This window comes from Schistocerca cancellata, chromosome 12, assembly GCF_023864275.1.
Source record: "Schistocerca cancellata isolate TAMUIC-IGC-003103 chromosome 12, iqSchCanc2.1, whole genome shotgun sequence".
In the NCBI taxonomy this organism is placed as follows: domain Eukaryota; kingdom Metazoa; phylum Arthropoda; class Insecta; order Orthoptera; family Acrididae; genus Schistocerca; species Schistocerca cancellata.
The window spans coordinates 31,075,068-31,098,468 of record NC_064637.1 but is presented as its reverse complement, the minus strand read 5'-3'; the positions used below and the strand labels follow the sequence as shown (position 1 = coordinate 31,098,468).

Genomic DNA, 23,401 nt, shown 5'->3' with positions numbered 1-23,401 from the left:
AAGAAAGATTAAGGAAGGACAAACCTACGTTTCTAGCATTTGTAGACTTAGAGAAAGCTTTTGACAATGTTGACTGGAATACTCTTTCAAATTCTGAAGGTGGCGGGGGTAAAATACATGGAGCGAAAGGCTATTTACAATTTTTACAGAAAGCAGATGGCAGTTACAAGAGCCGAGGGACATGAAAGGGAAGCAGTGGTTGGGAAGGGAGTGAGACAGGGTTGTAGCCTCTCCCTGTTGCTATTCAATCTGTATATTGAGCAAGCAGTAAAGGAAACAAAAGAAAAGTTTGGAGCAGGCATTAAAATCCAGGGAGAAGAAATAAAAACTTTGAGGTTTGCCGATGACAATGTAATTCTGTCAGAGGCAGTAAAGGACTTGGAAAAGCAGTTGAATGGAATGGACAGTGTCTTGAAAGGAGGATGTAAGATGAACATCAACAAAAGCAAAACGAGGATAATGGAATGTAGTCGAATTAAGTTGGGTGATGGTGAGGGAATTAGATTAGGAAATGAGACACAGTAGTAAAGGAGTTTTCCTATTTGGGGAGCAAAATAACTGATGATGGTCGAAGTAGAGAGGATATAAAATGTAGACTGGCAATGGCAAGGAAATCCAATTTCTGTCTTTCTTTGCAGTTTTTGTCCTCTAGAGTTACCTCTAATACCATGCAAGTCATTCCCTCATGTCTTAACAGATGTCATATCATTCTGTCCATTCTCCCTGTCAGTATTTTCCACATATTCCTTTCTTCTCCGAATCTGTGCACAATCTCCTCATTCCTTACCATATCAGTCCACCTAATTTTCGACATTCGTTTGTAGCACCACATATCAAGTGCTATGCTGTGATGCAAACATACATTCTCAAAATTTCTTCCTCAAATTAAGGGCTTTGTGTGACACTAGAAGATTTCTCATGGCTAGGAATGCCATTTTTGCCAGTGCTAGCCCTCTTTTGATGTCCTCCTTGCTCCATCCATCATTGGTTAGTTTGCTGCCTAGGTAGTATAACTCCTTAACTTCATATACTTCGTGACCATCAATCTTTATTATTCCTTCTTGACTCTCTTACATACTGTACATTACCCTTCTCTTTTACATCATATGAAAGGGAGCAATAATCACCTGTCACCACTGATGACATGTTACTAATAAAGCAGAGATGTCTCACACAATACAGTAAAAACCAAATAGTAGTTACTTCCTAGCTTCAGTGTATTTGAGGAGCACCATTGCAAACTCTCTATAAGCTGCTGTAACATGTATTTGTTTATAAATAAACATCTCAATGGAGTAATCATTTTCAACATGGTTGTCGACAATGAAATACCTGTTACGGTAGCCTTTGTGATGTTGTTTTTCAAATAGTAATTGTTATATAACAGCTGTTGTAGAAACAGTGCATCGGAACAAACATTTTATAAACTGGCTTCTTCACTATACGACTCATAAGCTGCTTATGTGGAAAACTGGGCCAGTGAAAGTAACAGGGTGGTTATAAAGTAGTTACACAGAAGTACCGTATGTACTCGAGTCTAAACTGCACTTTTTTTTCCAGTTTTTGTAATCCAAAAAACCACCTGCAGCTTAGAATAGAGTGCAAAGTAAGCGGAAGTTCTGTAAAATCTTGGTAGGTGCCGCCACAATTAACTTCTGCCGCCGAATGTATGTAGTGCTACAGAAGCATGCTTTGCAGGCACAAAGATTAATACTGGCGCCAAAACCTCCGCATCAGTAAATAAATTAAGGTGGAAGACGAGATTTTTTTCTCCGCCCCGAGTTTTGACCACTGCATTTTCATACATTATCCAATGAAGTAAATACAAATTCCGTATTGTTCATCTTCGAATGTAGCAGCCTTTCTATGTACTATGAAAATACGACTGGCAAGACTGTTTGGGGTGTTTGTCAATATGGCCAACTCTATGTTCTGAATTTTTTCCTACTTGTGACAAGAAGGGTTGCTAATAGGAACTTTTATGAATTGTGAATCACATGCCGTATTCTCTTCACCATAAGAATAATACGAATATAAACATTTTGCCATGTATTCTATAGTGGTTGCTGCTATTTCATTTAAATCCTGTCTGCCTAATAAACTACGAAACTTGAATGAGACAACAAAAGCAAGACATGCTGTGAGCAGTGACAGGTCGTAAACACTCATTATCAGAATGCGACAAACAATGCATGACACAGTACAGTAATGCATTTTCAGCTTGGAGTGATGTAAACACCTATAACAAAGAAAACGGCACTTATCAGATCAAAGAAAAACAAGCAATCAATTCAAACTAGATGAAGCACATGAAAAAGGAAGAGTACCCGTATAAATATGGATGGAGCGCCTGACGCATAGCAATCGCTACCTGGTAAAGCTTAACTGCTAAGCTTACGACTCGAACCAAACTACTGTAGCTATATCGTCATTCATTCGGCCTAAATTGTGTCTCATATTACAATGGACCAACTTTGTTTCGATTTGGAGGTGCGGCCTAAAACTTTTCTCTCCCTTGAATTTCGAGTCTCAAATTTCAGGTGCGCCTTAGATTAGGGAAATTTTTTTTTCTTTGATTTCGAGTCTCATTTTTCAGGTGCGGCGTAGATTCGAGTAAATACAGTAACCCTTAATTCTGAAAAAGCTAAGTAACTTACAGAAATGTTTGATACACCATTGATTTTATTGATAGGTATTAAATGTGGCTAGTTCTTGTAACACAACAAACATCCCATCAGTAATTTCCTACCTGAGACTATGAAGCAAGTCTTGACTTATGATGGCAACTGCTTGTGTTACCTATAGTTGCTGCTCTTTGATGTTTCCTGGAAATGGAGGAATGAACACTGTCTTTAATGTAACCCCACACACAAAACCCATTGGGGTTAAATCAGGTGATTGTGGTGGCCAGGATATTGTTCCACTACATCCAATCCATGTCAGCACATTCCTAAGGAGGTACATGACAACTTCACGATCATAATGTGGCGGCACACTGTCTTTCTAGAAAATAAATTGTATGCCCATATCTTGTCGCAATTGAGGCATTAGATAATGTTCGTGCACGTCCAGTTACAGTTGACTCAGCAAAAAAGAAAGCACTGTAAATTTCATTACAGATTACAGTGCAATAAACATTTGCCTTGGATGAGTCCCATACATAGTGGATTACGTGATGTGGTTTCTGCTCATCCCATATTTGAACATTATGACAAGTCACTTTTCTGCAGGTGTGGATAGTGACTTCTTCACTGAAAACAATTTTCTTAATAAATTCCCTTCAGTCTGCATTGTGTGAAGAACTTCTAAACAAAACTGAGCTCTTTTCCAAAACCATGTCCTCCCTCCACTTCCTCTTAAAGCTCAAAATGGTTCAAATTTGTAGTGTTTGGATATGTGTTTCTGTAATACCTCCCACACTGCAATAATATGCACGTTCTATTCTGAGTGCCCGTGTCTTGTTGATTTACCTGGATCACGAATGTAAGACTGCCAGACTTTTTAAATTGCTGGCTGATCCTGACCCGGTGTCCTATATGGTATGCAACCTATTTCAGTGAACCAATTGTACCAGTTAACAGCAGCCGATCTTTCATGTGATGGCTTGCAATATTCAGTCCTGAATTGTCTCCGAATTGTAGTAGCAGATTTAGATTCGTGAACCCATAAATGACAATGCGTACCCTGTGCACCATTATTTGACTCTGTGATAACATTGAAATAAATCATTCACACATGCCACGTAGCGGGAATGTCGGGAACTGACAGTGTTAGGCAAGGAATAAAACTTGAAGATATCCTGTGTTCAGTGCTATATCGATCTTTTCTTTAAGTTACTTTCCCTTTTCACAGTTAAGGCTTAAGGCTTACTTTTGTATAACTGATCTATAAACACCCTGTATTATATATTTCAGCTGATTTATGAATATGATTCTTGTTATAAGCAAGACTGCATTTTAATCAGATTTTTTTTGTGATGTTTCACAGAATTCGTGATGTCAATGTACAACCAGCTGAACATGATGGAACCGGAGTCTGATGCCAGTGGGAATGGTGAAACTGCTCAAAAGCTGTTCACTTTCCGGATGCTCCACCTGGAGTTTGAGATGGTGGACCAGACATTTGATAAGACGGTTATGCTGCGGCTGGGTGGGCTCGCCTTCGACCTGAACGACCCCGTGTCTGGGTCGGTGCGCGTGCTGGACACGCCGATGACGGCAGGGGAGCTCGAGTACCTACTCACTGTCAAGTACACCAGTGTGAGTAGTCATCATAAGTACGGGATCTGAGGCCAGCATTTAGTGCAGCTCTTCAGATCCTTTCTGACATATTGGAGGGCAATCAATGTTTGAGTATGTCCTCACAGCAAAACTTTGTAATGGTGCTTCCACATTCTTAATTTCGAGTTGTATAAGGGATGTTCAAAAAGAAACGAGCCAGAGACATAATTACAGAAACTAGTACCTGTATGTTAGAAGTATTGACTCTGGGTGTTGAGACACTTGTCCCACAGTGACACTAGGTGGTGAATGGCTTTCTCATAGAATTCCCGGGGCTGCGATGTTACCAGTTCCGCACATACAGCTGGACGTCATTATCAGAGGTGAATCATTTGCCCCTTTTAATGGGACCAAAAGTGGTGTAATCACAAGGGTGAGAGGTCCAGACTGTACGGAGGGTGGCAGAGAACCTCCCATTTGAATTTCTGCAGGAGTGCCGTGACTTGGTTGGCCTTATGGGGCTTTGCGTTTCGTGGAGCAGAATGACCCCACAGGTGAGATTGCCTGGTCGTTTTGTTTTGATTTGACTGCTCGGTGGAGGGTGGTCGAGGTTTTCGCGAGTAACTCTGGACATCCACTGTTGTCCTGTGCTGCAGGAAGTGAATTAGAATGGGACCATCTTGGTCAAAGAAGAATGTCAGCATAACCTTTCCTGCACTCATGTGGATAGCCTTGGATTTTTTTGGTTGTGGTGACCCTGGATGTTTCCACTGGAGACTTTGTCATTTTGATACTGATTCAAAGTGATGACACCACGACTCATCTCCAGCCACCACTCGTGCCAGGAACGCATTCTCTTCCTGCGCATGTGCAGTCATTCCTTCATGATGGTGTGAACACTTGCGGCACTCAATCTGACCGCGGTGGCTAGGGCTTTCACTGTCACCTGGCAGCCGTGGGTAATGAGTGCATCCACCAGGTGGACGATGTCATCGGTAATGCAGTATCGTGCTCCAGATCTTGCATGATCGGCTAACGACACACGTTCTTCCCTGAAGAGCTTGTGCCACACCTTGAACCTTGCAAGGGACGTGCAGTGTTCACCGTACACTAGTGACATTTGTCGGTGAATGTCCGTTCCTCCTACTCCTTCCCCGATCAGAAAACGAACACCACCTGTTTGCTGCGTGTGTTTGCAATGCGACTGGCAGCATTGGATGATTGATGCATGCTGCTGCTAGCTCTGTATACTCATGTGACGTGCATGCGTGCCCTCTAGCGATGGGCTGTGAACTTCCACGCTCTGGTCGGAACGACACCTCGATACACATGCCAAGATATTACCCTCCTGTCACTGGCTTGTGCATTCCAGACTCTGGGTCATTTCTTTTTGAACGCCACTTATATATTGGTAATGCCCATTGCACTGTTCCACTAGTTCTCTAGCGTGATACTAGGCAGCAAAGTAGTCTGATCAGGAGCTAGCTCTTCATATTATTCAGTCTTGTTCACCTTACTACACTATCTAGTTACATTAATGTGACTACCTGTCAGAAACTTGAATAACCGCCTTTTGTAGTGCATATCACTGCGAGACATGCAGGAAGAGAATCAGTGACGTTCTGGAAGGTACCAATGGTCGTGCAGCTATTCCAGATAACTCCAGTGCTGCAGCCAGCTGTGCTGGGTTTTTCGGTTTATGATCCATGGCACTAACAACCTGATCGATGTGGATCCACAATTTCTCCATTGGGTTGAAATCCGAGGTGTTTAATGACCAGGGGAATACAGCGAATTCATCCTGGTGCTCTTCGAACCACGTGCGTATACTGTGAGCTGTGTGACATGTTGCATTGTCCAGCTGGTAGATGTCATCACGATGAGGAAAAACAAACTTCATGTAAGAGTCGACATGATCCCCAAGGATAGTTGCATATGTGTGTTGTGCCTTCCAGAATGAAGAGATCACAAAGGGAATACAGTATAGCCCTAGTTTTATATTCCTGGAATTAACATTTTCCCACTGTTTACGATGGTTTTTATCGATCCTGTCAAATTTCCTATGCCCACGATTTTAATTTGCACCTGATTTTGCGTCAACATATTTATAATTTTCCCACAATTTACAAATTATAAAAAAAATGTTTGTGGAGAAAAAATGACTCGGGCATGATATTAGCCGTCCAGTAGTGTTTACAAATATTACGTGGTTAAGTTTCTTGACACCACGCCACTCTACTCATTGGATTTGAACCGGTAAACATGTAAAAGTTGTAACATTTTGCGACGGCACAAAATGTTACAACTTTTACATGTCGCTGCCAAGCCCTACTTGGTGTGGTGGCTGATGGGAGTAACTAGGTTCGTTCGAATAAACAAACCGTGACCAATCACAACCATTTCAAAACTATCTTTGCTGCGCAGTTTCATGATTGTTGTGATCGTCTGGGCACCTTTACCAAACCATATTTAGTGTGTTTTGGCGTATGGGCGCTTGGAGCGGTAGTTGACACAGTCATTCACTTTGCGTTGCTCAAGTGTTTTTAGATTAAACACAGCACCGGTTACCTATTTTATTCATGCTGAGCAAAACATGTTTTGAGAATTTATTCTTGTTGTCAAGTGCAGTATTTATGTATGTATCTTTTGTGATGTTACACAATCAATCAATGTGAGTGAAGACAACTACAGGGCAAGAGACACACAATAACACATATTCAAACTCTATACAAAATACTTATTTACATATTTGCACATGACAATTAGAAAAACTTCTCAAAATGCGATGTGTTAAACATGAAAAAATACGTAACTAGTGCAGTATTTCCTTATTTAAATATTTAATGACAGCTGCATGCTTTCATAAAACATAGATAAAGACATATGAAATTGAGCAAACGTTCCTACATCCCAGACAGTTATCAGTTCCTGATACATCAGTGGTTTTCATTATACAGGGTGGTCCATTGATCGTGACAGGGCCAAATATCTCACGAAATAAGCGTCAAATGAAAAAACTACAAAGAACGAAACTTGGCTAGCTTGAAGTGGGAAACCAGGTGGCGCTATGGTTGGCCCGCTAGATGGCGCTGCCATAGGTCAAACAGGTATCGACTGCATTTTTTAAAAAGAGGAACCCCCATTTTTTATTACATATTCGTGTAGTATGTAAAGAAATATGAATGTTTTAGTTTGATCCCTTTTTTGCTTTGTGATAGATGGCGCTGTAATAGTCAGAAACATGGCTCACAATTTTAGACGAACAGTTGGTAACAGATAGGTTTTTTAAATTAAAATACACAATGTAGGTATGTTTGAACATTTTATTTTGGATGTTCCAATGTGATACGTGTATCTTGGTGAACTTATCATTTCTGAGAATGCATGCTGTTACAACGTGACTACCTGTAAATACCACATTAATGCAATAAATGCTCAAAATGATGTCTGTCAACCTCAATGCATTTGGCAATACGTGTAACGACATTCCTCTCAACAGCGAGTAGTTCGCCTTCCGTAATGTTCACACTTGCATTGACTATGCGCTGATGCATGTTGTCAGGCGTTGTCGGTGGATCACGATAGCAAATATCCTTCAACTTTCCCCACAGAAAGAAATCTAGGAACGTCAGATCCGGTGAACATGCAAGCCATGGTATGGTGCTTCGACGACCAATCCACCTGTCATGAAATATGCTATTAAATGCTGTTTCAACCGCACGCGAGCTATGTGCCAGACATCCATCATGTTGGAAGTACATCGCCATTCTGTCATGCAGTGAAACATCTTGTAGTAACATCGGTAGAACAATACGTAGGAAATCAGCATACATTGCGCCGTTTAGACTGCCATTGATAATATGGAGGCCAATTATCCTTCCTCCCCTAATGCTGCACCATACATTAACTTGCCAAGGTCACTGATGTTCCACTTGTCGCAGCAATCGTCGATTTTCCGTTGCCCAATAGTGCATATTATGCCGGTTTACATTACCGCTTTTGGCGAATGACGCTTCGTCGCTGAGTAGAACACATGCAAAAAATCTGTCATCATCCATTAATTTCTCTTGTGCTCAGTGGCAGAACTGTACACGATGTTCAAAGTCGTCGCCATGCAATTTCTGGTGCATAGAAATATGTTACGGGTGCAATTGATTTTGATGTAGCATTCTAAACACCGACTTTTTTGAGATTCCCAATTCTTACGCAATTTGTCTTCTACTGATGTGCGGATTAGCAATGACACCAGCTAAAACACCTGCTTGGGCATCATCATTTGTTGCGGGTCGTGGTTGACGTTTCACATGTGGCTGAACACTTCCTCTTTCCTTAAATAACGTAACTATCCGCCGAACGGTCCGGACACTTGGATGATGTCGTCCAGGATACCGAGCAGCATACATAGCACACACCTGTTGGGCATTTTGATCACAATAGCCATACATCAACACAATATCGACCTTTTCTGCAATTGGTGAAAGGTCCATTTTAACACGGGTAATGTATCACGAATCAAATACCATCTGCACTGGCGGAATGTTACATGATACCATGTACTTACACGTTTGTGACTATTACAGCACCATCTATCACAAAGCGAAAAAAGTGGTCCAACTAAAACATTCATATTTCTTTACGTACTACATGAATACATAATAAAAAATGGGGGTTCCTGTTTTTAAAAAATGCAGTTGATATCCGTTTGACCTATGGCAACGCCATCTAACAGGCCAACCATAGCGCCATCTGGTTTCCCCCTTCAAGCTAGATGAGGTTCGTTCTTTGTAGTTTTTTTGTTTGATGCTTATTTCGCGAGATATTTGTCCCAGTCACTATCAATGGACCACCTTGTATAATAAACCTTCATTAGATAATAAACAAGTCCCTGACAAGTCTTTGGACACCTGTTACGCACATATATCATGCATAAAGTGCAAGGGGGTATCCTACATGTAACTTTTACAGCTTACAACATTTTTTTGAAGTCCTTTGAAAAGTGTGAAGGTGAGGTTTCACTATACTACGAAAACATCCCCTGGACAATGACACTCCCTTCATCAGACTGGACCCTTACTACAATTGTTGCAGGGTGTTTGCTGTCAGATGTTTCACACTGATGGAGGATAAAACACGATTCATCAGAAAAAGGCCACCTTTCACTACTTAGTGGATGTCTGGTTGCATTATTGGTGTGTCAATTCCAGCTTTTGTCACTAATGAGCAGCAGCCAGAGTGGGTGCAGAGCCAGGTGTATGCTGCGGAGGCCCGTGCGCAGCAACATTTGCCGAACACTCATTGAGGAGCGGTCAGTTGTTCAGTGGTTGCACGTCCATCCTCCTTTACACATCCCTGTAGCTGTTGTTCACCCAGCATCTGCGGCTCATGGTTCACCACAATTGCCTCGGTGCAGGCTTTGGGTAGCGCCATTTTTCCATACTTTAACCACAGCAGCATGCAAATGGGTTACTCTAATCGTAATGATGAATAAGTCATCGCCAATGTTGACTGGTGGCCGATGCTAAATAGAAAGATATAAATCAAAGCAGTTTTGTCAGTAATGTCAATAAGGTGCTGGCTGCACGGTCTGGATCTGCAATATAGAAGAAAGATGATGAGACTTACCAAACAAAAGCGCTGGCAGGTTGATAGACACACAAACAAACACACACATACACACTAAATTCTAGTTTTTGCAACCAACGGTTGCCTCGTCAGGAAAGAGGGAAGGAGATGGAAAGACGAAAGGATTTGGGTTTTAAGGGAAAGGGTGAGGAGTCATTCCAATTCCGGGAGCGGAAAGACTTACCTTAGGGGGAAAAAAGGACAGGTATACACTCGCTCGCGCGCACACACACACACACACACACACACACACACACACACACACACACACACACACACACACACATATCCATCCGAATATACACAGACACAAGCATAATTCTAGGGACCTAGGAACCTGCTACAACGTACATGCCATTTGGCTTCTCCCACCCGACACCAGTCCCTCTGAACTGCGGAGATGGGAACTTGCACTCCAATACAACCTTTCATCCCGCCATCCCCCTGGACTGAACCTATGTTAAACAACCTCACTCCCATTTACTCTTCAGTCTTCTTCTTTTTCCCTCTCCTCTTTAGCCATTCACGCATCTTTTCATCCTACATAGTTGTGTTTGTCTTTATACTATAGACCTTTTTACTTCTGTATGCATCCTCTTTGGTTTGAAGCTGGCACAGTACTTACAGCAGAATATTTTTGGCTTCCCTCTGACGACCATGCCTCCATCCTTACTACCCTCCCTGTTTACCTTTCCCTGTTGCTTCATAACCTGGGTTGTGAGTAACTGAATCCACTTTCCCTTCATCCCTTCTTTTCCCTCTCTCCTCCCTGATGAAGGAACAAAAAATTTTCTGTTCTGTTTTGTGTATCTATCGGCTGTACTGAGCTGAGGTAAGTACTGGCCAGCCCCTCTATCTCTTTGGTAGTATTTGTTTCAGACATTGTTCCAAAACAGATATGGCTGGAAACTGAGAAGCATTAAGGATTCCTCTGCAAAAGCTTCGGTGCACCTGTCCTACGTCGATAAGTGCTGACGGACGGTATTCTCCGATGCAGGTGGACCGTCTGTCTCCGGAGCTGCACACGAAGCACGGCTCGGTTCTGCAGCTGGTGGCCATCAGCTTCACACGGCTGACGGTGCTGCTCCACCAAGAGGGGCTGGCAGCCTTCCTCGAATACTTGCAGCGGCTGCAGGCGGTGCTGGAGAGGACGCAGGAGAGAGCGGCACGCGCCAGCGGCAAGCTGCCCTCGCGCCCGGCCGATGCCGGCAAGCTGGAAACCATCGCCGAAGATGAGGAGATGAAGCCTGTCGCACTACCGAAGCCCTCTAGCGGTACGTTCTGCTCCTATTGGAGAGATGCGGAATAGCTCTACGTCCTCTGATACTTGTAACTCAAATACTAACTTTTCTTTATTCCTCCCATTTTCACATCTAAACTGTATAGTGGCTTTATACTAAATACACTTTTCTGACCATTGTTGATTAAAATATAACTTGAGCCCATTTTACACAAACAGAGTGTATATGACCCAGGACAACCGGGAGATCTGGGAAAAACCCAGAAATTTTTTCATTTGGGAGAAAACCAGGTAAAACCTGGGAATTCTTTTGAAATTCCGGGAATTTTTCATTGTTTTAGTTTTCAGTAAAATTTTTGGGATTTTGACTGGTAAGAACCAATACTCTAACAAAGAATATTACTGTATTCCACTTCTGCAGAATAATACTGCAGGAACAAAACATAAACGAGTGGAGGGGGGGAGGGGGGGGGGGGGGAGAGAAACGAAAATAAAACTTTAGTCACAAAGGAAATGCCCTGTATGCAACAGAACACGGTGCTCATACAAGCGTCTGCCAACAGCAAAGTGTGTCAAAGGCTTTAAGAAGACTATGCAACGCTTCTTAACAACAAATTGTATCCGATGAGCGTGACGTGACAGCTGTTTACATTAGATTCGTTTTAATGCAAGATCTTTTAATGTTTTACACGTACGAACATACGGCCTTCCTGCGTCACGGTAACTGCACAAGTGCAGTGACACCTGTTATATGGTACTCTCTGGCAACTGCTGAACCGAACCTATTTCTAACAGGTCACATGAAAATATTGCGAATGGTGGTTTGAAAAGCATTACTTTGAAAGTTAATTTCCTTTTATGCAAGATGAACGATGTGCGAGAATGTACATCGAAGTTCTTAAATCGCAGAGTGTTTGGATCTCATTTAAAAATCAACTCTTTGGGGACGACCATCTAGAAGAATTTCTAGCCCAGAAGATCAGACATTTATGTCGTTATTAAAAATTTTAGTGGCACATTTATGTGGTGTATCTTAAAGTGTAACAAACGGAAAAGAGATCAACATTATATGTGGAAGCTTTTCTTTTCTTGTAGCAACAATATGTATATTAATTTAAACAATGAACTTCCCTTATTTGTGTCTTTGCGCTACTTAAGAGTGATCTTGCTGTTGACGTCTCCTAAGCTGTCATCAGCTGGCGAGATCACGTGACATGAGCTGTGACTGGCTTACGAAAGCGTGTCACAATCTCGATTTCAATGCTTCAGAAAGTAACATGCGGTGTTTGGTAGAATTCGAATTTATACCTTCGTAACACAAAAATATGCAGCGTACATGTTGCTGTACATCACAGATCTTTCCGAAACGTGTTTTTTTCCCCTGAGTTTCATTTTCTAAAGTGCCGGGTAATTCTACGTCAGTGTATAAAACCGTAAACAGTCGAAGGATTGATAAGTTTTACAGTGCCGAGGAAAAGTATACTGTCACTTAACACGGAAAAAGTGTATTTTCATCCGGGAGAAAGTGTATTCTCAACCGGAAAATCTGGGAATTTTTTTCCCTTGTCAATGTATACACCCTGACAAATGACTTTCTGGTCAAAATAAACTAGTCGAAGTGTGTGTCCCTTTCGTGCCTGTGTGTAAATCTACAACTGACCGTGACACAAGTGTGTCTATGAGAAGAGTGATCTATGGACCGTGCTGAACGTGGGGTTGTAAATTTCCAAGTATGCTGCACGTGCACAGAGATAGGGGACTTTGGAGGTGTCTGCGAACATTGGAAGTTATTATCTATTCTTGTCGATCTCACTCCTATTATAGAAATGGATTTTGTACTTCCACGTCTTCCTAATCTGTATTATATTCTTTGGTTTGTTTTCAGGAAACACTGCAAAGATACACAAGGTCCCAGTTTTTTTTTTTTCTTTATTAGTGTTCTCCTACAAAAGAGGCAAAATATTAGAAAGCAAAAAATATTTACATTTTATGGAGAAATAAACCTACACTATGCATAATAAGTACACCAAAAGGTAAATGTGTCTCAATGAAAATTATTTCAACAGTGAAAAAGTCAGAATTATTGTACGAGAAAAGTAATTTTTGTTGTTATTTGACACTTAGCAGGAAAATGAGATACGAAGTATAAGAACCTTCAACATCGCAGCGCGTCAGCAATCGTTGGTTAATATATTAAAAAACCAGAAACCCACCTTGATTGCAAAAAAGGACCTAGTGTTAACCTAGGTTTCGGCGTAGATGACTACACCTTCTTCAGAACAATAAAACCCACAAGTGCCTAAGAAGACCTTTGTCAATGATTAAAAGAACACAACAGCTATACATTTATAAACGAAAAAAAAGGAAAACACAAACAGTACATATGTACAAAGTCAAAACCACTACTTAACTTAATAGTGTACACTCCACCTCACACCGGCATATGTTCGATGGGCCATGACCCGCCATAAACTGGCATTGTCCTGCTGGAATTGCTGAAATCTGTCAGAACGCACATTGGACATGAATGGATGCACCTGATCAGACAGGGTGCCTATGTACATGTCACCTTTCAGTGTCGTATCAGGTGTTCCGTATCACTCCAACTGCACATGCCCCACACCATTACAGAGCCTTCACCAGCTTGAACAGTCCCATTCTGACGTGCAGGGTCCATGGATTTATGAGGTTGTCTTCATACCCATACATGTCCATCCACTCGTTGAAATGAGACTCATCCGACCAGGCAGCATGTTTCCAGTTATCAACAGTCCAATGTTGTTGTTGTTGTTGACAGGCCCAGGCAAGGCATAAAGCTTTGTGTCGTGCAGTCATTAAGTGGGCCTTTGGCTCAGGAAGCCTGTATTGATGATGTTTCATTGAATGGTTTGCTCACTGACGCTTGTTGAGGGCCCATCATTGAAACCTGCAGTAATTTGCTGAAAGGTTGCACTACTGTCATGTTGAAAGATTCTCTTCAGCTGTCGTCGGTACCATTCCTGCAGGATCTTTTTCCAGCCACAGATTTGGAGATTTGATGTTTTGACAGATCCCCACTTCATCTCTACCTCAGAGATGCTGCGTCCCATCACTCGTGTGCTGACTGTAAGATCATGTTCAAACTCACTTAAATCTTGATAACCTGCTATTGTAGCAGCAGTAACTGAGCTAACAACTCCACTGGACTCTTGTTGTGTTAATAGGCATTGCTGACCACAGCACCATATGCTGCCTGTTTACATATCTCTGTATTTGAATAGGCATGCTTATACCAGTCTCTTTGGCACTTGTGTAAATGCTGCTACTGAAACATTTAACCTGAAAAGGAAAGAGTTAACCTGAAAAGGAAAGACTTAAACAGGAAACACCTTCCTGCAAATAAAAATACTGTATATTTTCGAGACTCTTTTGCCGACAGGACCTGCCACTAGCCTACCATCAGTTGTATTGTACTAATATATCTTGCCCCTTAAAATCTAGTTAATAATATACTTTTCAGTTTCAATTATCGGATGTAAGGTTCCTGCATCTAATGCCAAATGAACTGTTCCATCTAGTTTCTTTAACCATCAAAAATGAGCTGTTGTTACTGCCACTTAATTTGGAAGAGTTGCAAGGAAGAATAATTAATGCGGTCACTGACATTGAATTGTGGTGTCTTTGCTTATTTTTAACTCTAATGGAAAAATTCCAAAGTGCAAAGCCTGTACCGTTTCAGGTGAAGTACTGAAATGAATGTGCTGCTGGGTGAGATGTTAATTTACAATGATTTTCTGTATGTGGGAATAAAGGTGTTAATGAATGGCAAATGCTGATTAACACAGATGTTGGTTAATAATTAATTTAGCATATGGGTATGTTCTACAGGGTGATTCTCATTATGTAAGACACATGGGATTACAAATGTCGGGAAATACCCGACAGATGGATGACAGATGGTGAACGTGTGTTATCGCCAGATGATGTACCTCGCCTCATGTGCAGCGGTTGGGCTTGGGTTTGAGGGGATGATTGAGTGAGGTAACACTTGCATTTAAGCAAACTGTGCAAATTTTGAACACCTTTTGTCAGTGCGACCTGTTGTAAATGTAGAAGTTACAAAATTATTTTCCTTGCTGTAACTGAGTGAAATGTGTTGTTCTGTCACATTTCTTTCCTTTTGTCCCTTCATTCTTGGTTTATATACATTATTTAGTAAAGAAAATGTAGTTCATTTACTGGTAATGATGCAGTTGGAAGTGTATACTTATTTACTTGTGATGCAATATGGTAGTTTTTGGTTGTATCATACATTACAATTAACCAGTGGAGATGCAAGACCTATAAATAACAACATAAACACAATCTTCTAATGCAATGAAAAGAGTACCACCTGCCAGATGCGAGACTCGAATCCTTCGCTTCACGTGCTGAAGTCTCGCACGTTGACCTGGACCCACACCAATGTCAATACTTGACTTTGGTTTGGATAATCCAGTGCTGCACATGCAGCAAGGTAAGCCATCTGCTGATGTTGTATGTTCAACATTTGTCATCTGCTTTTGTGGTACTTCCCAATATTTGTGACCCTGTCTACCTTATATTGAATTTACTTCTCTCAGCATAACTTACGTCACTTTGGAAGTTTTTAAATGAAAAGTCACCCTCTTTAGTAGCTGGTTCTCTTTGCAAATGTGTTTCTTGAGTTTGGCCACATCCAGAATACAGTGATGAAATGAATGAATGAAAGTGTGTATAATACTTAAGAGTAAGAAGCATTTCAGATGTGAAGATACAATACTGTGCAACTGACGTCCTGATTTTCTACATCAGCTGGCATGCTTGACTCGGCACAACTGCTGTTTCTCTGAGAATGATGAATTTTTAATTCTTTGCAGTGAAAACAAAGCTGAAAGAGTACCATATATGCAAATTTTTGTCAATGAAATGAAGTTGCTTAAGTTAAATGATGTAAAAAAAAAGGTGAAAATTCCACATAACTGGAAAAGAATGAAATACGGTGTAACTGATGATTGGTATAGGGACTTGAACCTGTCAGTCGTTCTCTAAAACAAATCTCTACATACGCTACTTTCAAGTGAGCGACAAATTCTTCCTCAGTGGAAGATCATCTTACGAAATGACGGAAATGATGTCCATGTCCATTAAATGAAGCCTCAAATTGAGAATTGCTCTTCAACCCAGAGAGGGATATAACAAGAAGTAAAAATGTATTGCAGCTGTGTGTGCATTTGCAGCTACACAGCAACTTGACACAGTCAGTTCCACAATATTGCTTCTTTGGCCATGAGGTGTGTATTTGTACATATTGCCTAATCTCCATTAAACACAATTCGTGAACATTGTACTAGCTGTACAGAACTCAATTTTTACTGACCAGTTTGCTTCCAGTACACAGAACTCATTTTATTACTCCACAACTTCAGGTGCAAGAGCTAACTAGTAGAAGTACATATTTATTCAGTAAATAATTATTCTTCAAATTACAGCCAAGCGTTCTCGGAGGACCACACATGTTATCGAGACCATAGACTTCAAGGTGACAGCCAGCATGCACAATCTGGAAGTTCGCGTTACGTGCAGAGCGAGACCTCTCGCCTCCGCCGCACTGCTAGGCGTCGACGCGACGATGGCCGTCAAGAAGTCTTACAAGGAGATAATTGCCCACCTTCGCAACATTACTGTCAACGACCCCAATCCGGAGTCATCCCACAGCCAGGTGAGGGAAACATTCCACATGAGAAAAATATATCTAAAAACAAAGATGATGTAACTTACCAAACGAAAGCGTTGGTATGTTGAGACACACACACACACACACACACACACACACACAAAATTTGAGCTTTCGCAACCTAAGGTTGCTTCATCAGGAAAGAGGGAAGGAGAGGGAAAGGCGAAAGGATGTGGGTTTTAAGGGAGAAGGTAAGAAGTCATTCCAATCCCGGGAGCAGAAAGACTTACCTTAGGGGGAAAAAAGGACAGGTATAAACTCTCATTCATGCGCGCGCGCACACACACATATCCAGACACAAGCAGACATGTGTAAAGGCAAAGAGTTTGGGCAGAGATGTCAGTCGAGGGGGAAGTACAAAGGCAAATACGTTGTTGAATGTAAGGTGAGGTAGGAGTGGCGGCAACTTGAAATTAGCGGAGGTTGAGGACTGGTGGATAACGAGAAGAGAGGATATACTGAAGGGCAAGTTTCCATCTCCGGAGTTCTGACAGGTTGGTGTTAGTGGGAAGTATCCAGATAACCCGGACCGTGTAACACTGTGCCAAGATGTGCTGGCCGTGCACCGAGGCATGTTTAGCCACGGGGTGATCCTCATTACCAACAAACACTGTCTGCCTGTGTCCATTCATGCAAATGGACAGTTTATTGCTGGTCATTCCCACATAGAAAGCTTCATAGTGTAGGCAGGTCAGTTGGTAAATCACGTGGGTGCTTTCACACGTGGCTCTGCCACGGATCGTGTACACCTTCCAGGTTACAGAACTGGAGTAGGTGGTGGTGGGAGGGTGCATGGGACAGGTTTTACACTGGGGGCAGTTACAAGGGTAGGAGCCAGAGGGTAGGGAAGGTGGTTTGGTGATTTCATAGGGATAAACCAAGAGGTTACGAAGGTTAGGTGGACGGCGGAAAGACACTCTAGGTGGAGTGGGGAGGATTTCGTGAAGGATGGATCTCATTTCAGGGCAGCATTTGAGGAAGTTGCTCGTGGGATTGGAATGACTCCTTACCCTCTCCCTTAATACCCATGTCCTTTCGTCTTTCCCTCTCCTTCCCCCTTTCCTGATGAAGCAACCGTGGGTTGTTAAAGCTTGAAATTTTTTTTGTGTGTGTGTGTGTGTGTGTGTGTGTGTGTGTGTGTGTGTGTGTGTGTGTGTGTGTTTGTGTGTGTTATTGTTTCTATGAATGCAAGGGAGGTTTTTTTAGCCAGTTATTACCATAAAGAGATGACATTTAAAACCATGTAATGCTAAAGGACAGTTGTAGTTGCTCTGATATTCCTACCACTGCAGTCATTCCCACTTTAAAACTGCTTTGTGTACCCACCAACTACCACTTACTCCATCCTGACCACTGATTAATCATACAAAATCAAAGGCAGGTCAACACAGGCAACCAAAGGTGTTGTGCATCTTCATGTTTTTTTTGGTGCAGTGACTGAGTCATTAAATTTTGAGAGTGTAGCTGTATGAACTGTTCTTCTCCTTCTCCTTCTCCTTCTCCTTCTTCTTCTTCTTCTTCTAATATTTTGGCCATATGATTTCCAGCCATCTTCAGAGTGGGCCAACAGACTGAAGCTACAGAACTTTTTCCATCATTTTAAATCACAGATACACAGGTACCTGAGACATTGTTTGGCAGCAAAGAGTACACGTAAATTTAACCTATAGTTAATGCAGTTGACCCATGCTGGGATCTTGACATATCATTATTAGCTCCACTCAAGTGACATCTTTGTAAGTTTATTGAAGAAAGTGTAAGATTTCTTGATTTGTCAGGTTGAAACCGTTCTGTCAATTAAATTCTATGCGAAATGAATTTCAACAGAATCTTTCACCAGAAGAGTCCAAAAGACGAAGTTGACAATAGAATTTTGACACCTTCGTACCGCATAGGGGGATGCCACCCGTTTTTGTATGTTTTGAGTTGTCACAAAGATGATGGCACATTGGGACTGGCAGTTTATGGGAAGCCGACTCGTACGGACTTACATTAACGTGCAAACATCTGCCACCAGTATTCTCAGGTTATAAGTATCCTCCGAAATTTGGTTCAAAGAGCATGTATCATTGCTAACGAGAACAGTCTACAGATGGAACTTGTCCACTTCAAGGAGTTTTTGAAGCAAATGGGTATTCTCCACAACATGTATGTAGTATGCTATGAATAAAACCTAAGGTGGAAGTAAGGAGTGAGAAAGGAGGTAGAGAGAAATTTAAATCCATAGCTTTCCTGGCATACACAGGAAACCTGTCATCAAAAATAGGTCAAATCCTCAGAAAGCACAAAGTTGGTGATTTTTCACCCTACACCAAAGGTAGTAGCATTTTTGGGTTCTGTCAAAAATGACTTGATGTTCCACAAGGCTAGCATTTAAAGATTCCTTGTGAGTGTAGCCGTTCGTAAATCAGCCTTCCGTAAATTCAGTCCATGAAAGAAATTTACAGAACACTGTAGCAATACTCGATGCTAACAACTCGATGAGCTGCCTGTTGGAGAGCACTGCATTAGCACCAGTCACTCTGTGTGTGTTGTTGTTGTTGTCTTCAGTCATGAGACTGGTTTGATGCAGCTCTCCATGCTACTCTATCCTGTGCAACTTTCTTCATCTCCCAGTACCTGCTGCAGCCTACATCCATCTGAATCTGCTTGGTGTATTCATCTCTTGGTCTCCCTCTATGATTTTTACCCCCCCCCCCCCTCCCCCCTGTGCCTCCAACGCTAAGTTGGTGATTCCTTGATGCCTCAGAACATGTCCTACCAATCGATCCCTTCTTCTAGTCAAGTTGTGCCACAAACTCCTCTTCTCCCCAATTCTATTCAATACCTCCTCACTAGTTATGTGATCTACCCATCAAATCTTCAGCATTCTTTTGTAGCACCACATTTCGAAAGCTTCTATTCTCTTCTTGTCCAAACTATTTATCGTCCAAGTTTCACTTCCATGCATGGCTACACTCCATACAAATACTTTCAGAAATGACTTCCTGTGTGGTATAAAAATGTCGAAATGCTAGTGTCAACTTCATCTGTTTGGAACTCATGGTGAAAGAAGCACCTAATTTCATTCGGTGAAAAATTTAAGTAACAGAGATAGCGGTATCGACTTGGACGAATCGTGGAGCCCTTTGCTTTCTCTTGTGAATTTGAAAAGTTGTTACTCATTGCAGCTAACAATGATATATTGACATTCAAATGTGAATCGGCCGCATAGCCGAAGATTCAATTTATGCATACTCTTTTCCTCTAATCAATGTCTCTGGCTCTTATGTATTGCTAGTTTAAAACAATGGAATGAGTACTGTTGCTTCAGCCTGTTGGCTCACTGTGAAGGTGACTGGAAGGCATACTCCAAATGTTCAATTAATTTATAAATTACCTCGTTGCTGGTCTTCAGCTCCGAGAAGTTTGTGAATCCTCGACTCATTGCTAATTCTTCTTCTGTCTGTAGAAGAATTTCGCTTCTGCCAAAACCAGTACTCAACAACTCTGATTTACAGGAAAGCTTTTATTAAAATGTGATCAGTTGTTAAGCAACTAGGTACATCTTGTTTTTTAACATACTCAAAGTTCCAAAGCCAAAAAACAAGAGTACATTAGTACTTACATTATTGTTATTTCCACCTAGTACAAGGTCTTGTTACCTGGAGAGTCCCTTCAAATACTTTCTTGGTGATTCTGTTGTTTTCCATTCTAGCCACATGTCCAGCCCATTGCAGTCTCCTACTTTTTGATTTCTGGTTGATAGTGGGTTGCTTCATTAACTGATAAATTTCATTATTCTTTCAAATTCTCCATACCCCATTCTCCCCAAATTTTTCTTATTTCTCTTCTTTCGAAAGCATTCAGTTTTTCTTTCATTCTTTGTAAGCATCCAGCTTTCTGAACCATACAGTACTATGGGGGAGATGATAGTGTTGTATGCCTTGATCTTTCTGGTGATTGACCAAGCTTTACTTTTGAGTGTGTTGCTTAGTGAGTACAGACATCTTGACCCTTAGGCTATTCTTTCATTTATATCCATTGTTATGATACTTTTACTGTTGAAACGTGATCCAAGGTATTTAAACTGAAGAACTTTTCTGAATTTAGAATGTTGGTCAATTTCAAAGTGAGGATTTGGGTTTATGACTCGACCTATTTCCATATATTTTATTTCTCTTGGTTAATCAAAGCCCCATTTTGCTTGCACTGTGGCTGAGAGATCTGTACATGTCTTTCAGTTCTTCTTCAGTTTCACTCAGCAACACTATATCATCTCTCCCAAATCAATTTCTCTAATACAAGGTTGAAGATGACACATGAAAGAGCTGTAAACCTGTTTTAATTCCAAAGGTGGGGGATATGGACCCTCAGAACTTCCCTGCTGCCTGGGAGCCATTCGTGCACAGTTATGTCATCCTAATGGTTTTACTGGGTATACTAAATTCTCGTAATATATTGCAGAGGATACTTCTGTGGATGGTGTCATAGGCTCGCTGGAAGTCAATGAAGAGACAGTGGATGTTTTTGTTAAATTACCAGTATTTCTCAAAGATCTGTTGTATAGTAAACAAATTATCTGTTGTGGAACGTTTTGTTCGAAATCCAGAGGGTAATCTTGAATAATGTTTTCTACGTAAGGTTTACATTTTTCCAAAATGATCATTGACAGGATTTTGTATGTTATGTTCAGCAAACTGATTCCTATGTAATTTCCACATTCCATTCTGTTTCCTTTCTTGTGTATGGGACAAATTATTGCAATTTTCCAATCTTCAGGCAGTGTTTCCATTTTCGTATCATTGTGATAAGGTTATAAGTTTCTTTGTGCAGTTTCCTTCCACCCTCTTTTAACATCTCTGCTAATATCTGGTCCTCACGTGCTGCCTTGTTGTTTTGCAGCTTTTTAATGGTGTGGATCACTTCCTTTTCTGTGATTCTATGTTCGTCATTATTAATCCTGTCACTCTGACACTGGGTAATTGAAGGTTATGTGCGGATCAGTGAAATGTAACATTTCTGAGAAATACTCTTTCTATCTTTCTAGGATACCTTCCTGCTGTGTTAGCATATTTTCATTTTTATCTTTTATGAATAGGTTTTCAATTTGATAAACCCTCTTACTTTACTTCGTATAGTGAAACAACTTCTTTGAGTTTCCATTCCTGCTTTCCACTTCTATAGATTCTAGGACTCCAGTTAGATATTTCCTTTTCTCTGTTCGTAGAACTCCTGCTGTTTGTCTTCTAACCACCTTGAAGGTCTCTCTCCTGTCCTCACTCTCCTTATTATGCTGCCACAGCATCCTTGCTTCTTTCCTCTTTTCCACTGCTCTCAGACACATTTTTGTTGAACCATTGCTGTTTCTTCATTTTGTTTTTCCTGACCAGTGTTTCTTCTGCTGCATCTGTTACTACAATCTATTCTTTCCCAAGCCTTCTCGACACTATTTTCCTCCTCAGCTTCTTGCAATGCTGTTAGTCGATTATTTATTTCAATCACTTGGGTTTCTTTAACAGAATGAATTTCTTTAACAGATTCTTTGCTACCTCCAATTACTTAGCTTGTCATGATAGCAATTACAGCTTTAACGTTCAGCACAGCATGGAGCTCGTGCAGAATACTTCCGACAAAAGTACAAGGCCTACAACTTTACTTCTGCCATTTTTTCCCCAACATTTGAGGCTTTAATGAAACAAATTGGTTACACATGTATTATTCAAAGTATTTTCCATCGCTGGCCTTTACTTCCTCCCATCTTTTGGGCAGTGTACGAATCCCGCGTCGAAAAAATTGTTCATCTTTAGAAGCGATCCACGAATCGATCCAATTTGTGACTTCTTCATGAGATCGGAAGTGTTGGTCAACCAGGCCATGCGCCGTTGATCTAAACAGGTGATAGTCAGAGGGAGCAATGTCTGGAGAATATGGCGGGTGGTATAGAAATTCCCATTTTAATGTTTCCAAGTACGTTTTGACCTTTTTTGCTATGTGGGGTGGAGCATTGTCGTGCTGCAAAATCACTTTATCGCGCCTCTCGTTGTATTGTGGCCAAATGTATTAATTGTGTTCAATAATGAGCACCTGTGATTGTTTTACTTGGTTTTAACACCTCGTAGTACATAATGCTGAGCTGGTCCCACCAAATGCAGAGCATGATCTTGGAGCCTTGAATATTCGGTTTGGCCATTGACGTGGAAGCATGGCTGGGATATCCCCATGATCTTTTGCATTTAGGGTTATCGTAATGAACCCATTATTTGCCGCTGGTCACAATGTGATGCAGAAATCCCTCTGAAGCAACTGTTCACAAACACACAAACGCCATTCAACGTCTCTTGGTTTCAGCTCCCACAGGACCCAAGTTACTTCTTTCTGAATCATGCCCATAGCCTTGTGACATTTTGAAATGGCTTGTTGTCACTCCCACTAATCGTGTCAATTCTTCTCAAGTTTGATGCGAGTCTTCACTCAGCAATGTCTCCAATTTTGCATCTTCGAAAACATTCTCTCTCCCACCACTGTGCTGGTCTACGATGTTAAAATCACCGTTCTTGAAGCATCGAAACCACTCAAGACACGTTCTTTCACTAATAGCATTCT

At 41.3% G+C, this 23,401-nt stretch overlaps 1 protein-coding gene across 1 annotated transcript in view; it reads left to right on the top strand.

The window, feature by feature from the left end:
• LOC126109417 (intermembrane lipid transfer protein Vps13) overlaps positions 1-23,401 on the top strand; it is a 443,304-nt gene that overhangs the window by 106,706 nt on the left and 313,197 nt on the right. Inside the window, exons 18-20 of the mRNA XM_049914452.1 lie at positions 3,988-4,259; positions 10,840-11,116; positions 16,572-16,801. Of these exons, the coding sequence (XP_049770409.1) occupies positions 3,988-4,259; positions 10,840-11,116; positions 16,572-16,801 (779 nt within the window). The remainder of the gene's footprint in view (positions 1-3,987; positions 4,260-10,839; positions 11,117-16,571; positions 16,802-23,401) is intronic.